General features: G+C 38.3%; 1 protein-coding gene across 4 annotated transcripts; it reads right to left on the reverse strand.

Moving 5' to 3' along the window:
• Positions 1-1,117: 1,117 nt before the first annotated feature.
• LOC145651935 (B-cell receptor CD22-like) lies at positions 1,118-5,928 on the reverse strand. Of its 4 annotated transcripts, none has more exons than XR_014118034.1 (8): positions 5,667-5,928; positions 4,719-4,788; positions 3,198-3,413; positions 2,519-2,779; positions 2,318-2,442; positions 2,058-2,100; positions 1,704-1,775; positions 1,118-1,285 (listed from the first exon to the last, which is right to left on the reverse strand). XR_014118034.1 is itself a non-coding variant. In XM_081700777.1 (8 exons), the coding sequence occupies exons 1-8, from the start codon at positions 5,688-5,690 to the stop codon at positions 1,265-1,267; spliced, it is 804 nt and encodes a 267-aa protein (XP_081556903.1). In that variant the 5' UTR covers positions 5,691-5,927; the 3' UTR covers positions 1,118-1,264. The 4 variants fall into 4 exon arrangements, 3 of the variants coding, with proteins under 3 accessions (XP_081556903.1, XP_081556902.1, XP_081556901.1); XM_081700777.1 differs by having other exon boundaries at positions 2,318-2,420; positions 3,198-3,407; positions 5,667-5,927; XM_081700776.1 differs by having other exon boundaries at positions 2,318-2,417; positions 5,667-5,927.
• Between the last annotated feature and the right edge of the window lie 174 nt (positions 5,929-6,102).

Genomic DNA, 6,102 nt, shown 5'->3' on the forward strand with positions numbered 1-6,102 from the left:
TATATTTTGGTGCCATGATGTTTAACAACAGCTATTAGCTAATAAGTCCATGATAAAGAGTTTAAAGGAATTATTTTTTGTCAGTCTTATAGGTGCTGGTAGTGTGGATCTAATCCCTACATGATGGAGTTTTTGTTGTTTTGTAACCTTATTTGTAAGGGTCGGTGCCAGGCCGAGGCTCCTTCCAACCACCAGTGGGAGGTCTCGAGTCAGGCACAACACTAATCAGGCTTAACGGCCAAGAGCTGGGCTAAGTCTATATAAGCCCAGTGAGCCAGTCACTCAGTGCTGGGTCTTTGCCAAAGTTCTGAGCCAAGTTCTGGGTATTGAGGTCTGTGAGCCCTTGTGTGACACCTCACTTCTGTGCTGCGAGGGTGTCTGTGTTTTTACATGTCTCCTGCCTTCTGCAGTTTTCCCCCTCAAATCTGTCTCTCTCCTAAGCCTCCCCTTAGCCATTACAGTTCCTGTTTTCTGGTTTTGTTTGGGAAGTTTTAGTTTGATTTTCCCCAGGGCATCGGGGCTGCCATCCTTGGTTCTCCCTTTTCCCACACTCGGCATGGTGTTTAGTTTTTCTTTCCCTCTAGTGTTGTTGTCCTCCATTCCTTTGAAGAGCAATATACGCGCAGATTGTTTTATGGCCACAACTGTCTAGCAGGAGCTCGTTCACATCGTAACAAAATGGCTGAGGTTCACTCCTCACCTTTTGGTTATTTACTTTTCTTGTTTACTTGTTCCACGATCTAACTGTTCTGCACAAGGGCCCACCATTAAAGTGTGGATGCTCACCCAGTAGGCTGTCGGTGTCATCATCTAGCTGACGTGGGTTGGAGCTCACTTTACATTATTTTGTTCTATTTTCATTGTAGTTCAGATTGCTAGAGTGAGAATCCCTGAGTACATGTACTGAACAAGATATAAACATCATGATGCTTTTGAGGAAACCACATTCAAATATTTTAACTGGATTAAAATTAATGGACTAGATAAAAATTGAATTAACAAATAACAAAACATTTAGATTTTAATTTAGATTTATTAATTAATTCGATTTTCAGAATAAGAACAAGGTTATTTTCCATCAGTACAAAAAAAAATTAAAAAATTAAAGACTGTAACATTTTTTGCAGTTGATTACATTTTTTATTGTTGATTAACTGAACACTCTTGTCTACATGTAATCATCCATCTCTCTTCCCCTCTATCTCTCACTCTTTTGACTGCATTGGGATACAGCTGCAAGTTTAATTTCTCAGTGATGATTCTCTTAGTAATGTTTCCTTAAGTCCTATAAAAGGAAACACAGGAAAGAATATCAGATCACAAGGACATTTGGAATAACAAAATACACACAGACACACACACACACACACACACACACACACACACACACACATACACAAACACACAAGCACACACACACACAAACATCTTCATATTGCTTAACAAATTGAAAAAACACAACAAAACAATGCATGTTTTGGCATATCTAAATTTAATAATCTATTCCTGTGGATTCTATATAATTATGGTAATGTAAGAAAGCTGTGTATCGTAGTATTCCTCCAGTATTCAGTAAAAATGACAAGAGCTTTACACATCCCATCTCAAAAAAGATTCTAGAGTGCTATCAAGATTCTAGAGTTCTAACTGAGTTCTATAACTAGAGTTCTATAACTGTGATGTAACTGATATGATGAACTCACTGCAGTATTCTCATACACAGGAGAGCTGGATGTGGAAGTGTCACAGGTATGACAGGGGTTGAGGCCGGCGTTCTGTGAAGCACAGAGTTAATGATGTGCAGTTTAATGATAAACATTGAATAGCTTTATGGTTAAGGTTCCATTGGAGTTTTTCCACTAATGTTATTTTGTTGTTGACAGTCTGCATCTCAGATGGAGCTCTCACTCTGACATAAACAAATGCTAAAGATACAGAACTAAGACTGACGCTGTCATTAAAAGGCTCTGATTTGTCATTACATGAATTTTATGAACTCTTTAGCAGGGTTAAGACTCCTTATTGACAAATATATCTGGATTTCTGTGATAGCTCACCCCATAATCAGATTCATCTGTATTTCTCTTTTGCCTCTTGCCTCTGAGCTCAAAAAACCCCAAATGTCAGTGTTCGTCCAAACAGAAAACAGAGAATAGACATTAGTATTCATAATATTGCATTTATGATATTATTATTAGCATTTATCATATTTTCAAGATTTCCCATATTAATAAAGTGCTTTTGGAAAGGAACAGAAATGAGGTACTATAAAGTTATCATTTATACATGTAACTTATATTAACATCTTTCACTTTACCTTCTTAAACTTTCTCTCTTCATAAATAAAACTATTGAGAGAGGAAATACAATCCCAAAGAGGCTGACTCCAACAGCTATAGGCAAAATGTTGAAGTGACCTGCTGAGAGAAACAGACATGCACACTATTGTTCATACACATAATATAGTGTGAATAATCATAATGTGAATAGCAAATGCATAACTGTCTGTCTGTCTCACCCTTTAAAGTGGCATCTATGGAAGCTGATTTCAGCATCCCGTGTTCATTCTGAGCTACACAGTAATACCAGCCACTGCTATTAGAGCTGATGGTGATGTTGTATGTCTGTCCAGATCCTACAGATGAGGTTCCTCCTTCTTTAAACCAGGCGTAGTTCTGCACAGGTGGGTTGGCATCACTGCTGCAGGTCAGAGTCACTGAACTGTACCCCACTATTTCACTAGAGGGCCTGATGGACACCAAGACATTCTTTGGAGGATCTAACACCCACAAAATAAGAGAATGTGAAGAAATGAATATGACGTCTTCTGTCTGAAAGGAGGAGCAAGGAGACTACAGGCATGATCTGCATCAACCAGGCATATATCCAGGTTCATTAATGGACTTGTATCCTCTACTGTTCTAAGAGCTGATTCTGGAGATGTTGTATAGTTGTCCCACCATTACTAATGTCTTCACCTTAAATCAGGCAATAACACCATGTGGAGAATGCATTTTATAGTAATGAAATGTCTCATGTACTCAAAGTAAAGAATATATATATATATAATTCTAATAAGACTTTACTAATTCATTGTATTTTTTGCATTTTAACTGAGAAATGAACTGAACTTGGCAATGAAATGAACTTAGCAATAATCAGATAATCATATAATGAAACCAACATTGTAAACTCACATCTGACAGTGAGAGTTTGAGCAGGAGAGGGGAGATGTTCATATCCTCTTACAGCACACATATAACTGCCTGCATCCTCACTGCTGACTGGCCGCAGGTGGAGTGGGTTTGTATTGGACGATAAAGGACGTCCATTTTTGTACCAGATGAATGTTGGACTGTCAGTCAGACTGCAGGTGGTTGTACACGTCAGAATTGCTGCTTCTCTCTCTATTACTTCAAGAAAAGTGTTCACAAGGAGCTCTAAGACAATTAGATAATCCTCAAACCAAACAAATGGAAGTCCATCACAATTAGACAGCCTTTAAATCATCCAGAAAACTTCAAGCAATTAAGAAAATAATTCTGCTGTCATGAAACTGTCTTGAATTTGTTAAAAAATAAGAGAGAAACAAATTGCATAGTACAACTAATATATCAGAGTAACCCTTAATCAGTTTAACAAGTGTCAATAATCAGCTTAATTAAACTCAAACGCCTTTACATGAAGTGAGAATGTGCATCATAGTTAAAAATAGGCATTAATGAACTTCAAGACTCAAATTCCTCTGAGTAAAGGACACTATGCATCACAGTTAGAAAATAGGAAATTAAAGATTTAACCCACCTGTGACACTGATCTTAACAGGATCTCCCAGCCATTTTTGTTCGATTACATTTGTTTTAATTCTGAAGTAATAGTCATCCTCCTTCGTTACATTAATCAGTTTGAGGGAGAACTTTTGCTGTTTATCGACATAACACTGGACTGTGCCTGAGTCCTTAGTGGGTTTGCAATATACAGGTGTGTCCTGTTCTCTATCGAAAGGCTCTTTAACCCAAAATTACTCTTTGACTTCCAGCCCTGCTGGGTATGCGTAACTGCCATTGATAAACACTGTGGACCCCTTTAAAACACATATTTTAGTTGGGTTGTACTTCACACTCCATTTTGTTCCAAAAACCCCTAAAACATATAATGCATGCAAGAGGTCATTAGAAGAGTCTGGGCAACCATAAGAGAGTGGGAGTTCTCTTACAGCTTCACTTCTCTCCTCTCTAACTCCAGCAGCTTCTGCAGAACTCTGAGCTGATTCTGAGTTAAACCACAAAGTGAGAAAAGCTTGTAGCAGGGTGGGGGAGGAGCTTGGGGAGAAGTGGACACTAGTGACTCTGAACAATTTAACGCTCAGTCACATAATATATGAGGTTGAATAAAGAGAAAAACAAACAAAAATATATCTGCACATTGTAGTTATAGTGGGGTTGTGAATTTTAATCTTACCACAGTGTGCTCTTAATCTAAGGCTGCCCTAAACTTGACAAAAACCACAAAGCACTCAGCAAGCTCTGTAGCAGTGGTGAGGGGGATGTGGGGGCTTTGGTATCCAATGTAAATTAACTTCATTAAATGGGAACACGGTGTCAGAAAATCTTTATACTAGATATCAGAATTTTCTGATATCAGAATTTGTGCAAGTTTCAACAGTTTTGGAAATTTTACAAAGAAAAATAACATTTTGATGAAGACTGCAGTCTTACCCAGAGACATGAACAGAGTGATGAGAGTGAGAGTTAGAAGAGGAGTTCTGAGTGACATCATTAAACAAACCTGCACAGACACACAACAGCACACAACACAGCTGAGTTCATCACATTTCTGCTTCTGTTTACACTGTTTCAAATATCAGTCAGACTGATCTGATGACACATCTGTATTACTGAGGAGGTTTGGCTCTTGTCATCTCATTTCAATTCAGTTTTATTCCTTGAGGGCTATTTATTCTGGATCGAATCACAAAAGGATTTAGAGGAATCCTTGTCCAGACTGTAAATGAAAAAGGTGAAAGCAGATGAGATAAGAATAAAAACACAAAATAATTCTACCAAGTTTAACAAAATAAAAACAACTTCAACTATTTTAACACCTCATCTCAGTATTACATACAAATGTATTTACACAGTTATAAATCAAGTACACATTGTATTAATAACAGTTTTGTTATGTCCTAAGCAGTGTAGAAGACTGAAGTGGCTAATATGTATGTAGTGAGAGCTTGTTGTCTGTTCTAGGAGGTCTATTCTGATCCCACCTAAAAGATGAAGAATGTTGACACCCAGCCAGCCAAACACACACACGCACACACACACACACACACACGCACACGCACACACACACGCACACACACACACACACACACACACACACACTCTTTGTCACCCAGCCAATCAGACACCTCCAGTCCGTCACTCACCTGTTCTTCAACCAATCGTAGCACCCAATCACGTTTCCAATCACCCACTTACTGATCATCACACATATTACATATATTGTTTCACTCTCTTTATTTAAGCCCCTTATGCGCTAACGCTCCCTAGCAAGCCCAAACTGGCATACTCAAATAAATTATTGATAACATCGAATATTCTTAAAGTACAGTACATTGATCAACATAACATTTCTTAGGACTAATACAAGTACCTGCTTACCGATTTGCAGCCGTCTACATGCATCAGATCGCCACAAATCCCACGCTCGGGTAAATTTCCACAATGTGGCCTTTTAAAACATTCTTCCGCTTTAAGATAAGTTCTTTTGTCATAGAAAGTTAAATTACCATCAAAACAACTGTGTGAGATGTTTAGATGGTTAAATGGTATACAGAGTGTTAGTAAAGTTCTTTAATTCCGTGCTCACTTCTTTGCGTAAAAACACGCGTTCAGTTCCTTCGTAAGCAACCCCAAACTACGCAGCCTTTGTTTAACTCTAACTGCACGTTACTGACGTAAAAGTATTAATGAATAGAGCATTAGACCCCCCGCCCCCCTTTCCATTTTATATTGATTTCTATTGGCCATTGCAGCGCCATTGTTTTGGAGTGACAGCAATTCTCACCAAATGTTTCCAGGGCAAGCGGTGTGATTG

Source organism: Electrophorus electricus, chromosome 18 (genome assembly GCF_041902795.1).
Source record: "Electrophorus electricus isolate QZ-2024a chromosome 18, ASM4190279v1, whole genome shotgun sequence".
Taxonomy (NCBI): domain Eukaryota; kingdom Metazoa; phylum Chordata; class Actinopteri; order Gymnotiformes; family Gymnotidae; genus Electrophorus; species Electrophorus electricus.

What these genes read in the sequence shown, in the direction of transcription:
- LOC145651935 (XM_081700775.1), bottom strand. Translation starts at nt 5,690, where the DNA reads ATGCATGTAGACGGCTGCAAATCG. An exon ending in ATGTAGACGGCTGCAAATCG is followed by an intron (nt 4,789 to 5,666) that starts GTAAGCAGGTAC and finishes GTGTCTGTGCAG; the next exon opens with GTTTGTTTAATGATGTCACT. An exon ending in AAGAGAGAAAGTTTAAGAAG is followed by an intron (nt 2,101 to 2,317) that starts GTAAAGTGAAAG and finishes TTTTGAGCTCAG; the next exon opens with AGGCAAGAGGCAAAAGAGAA.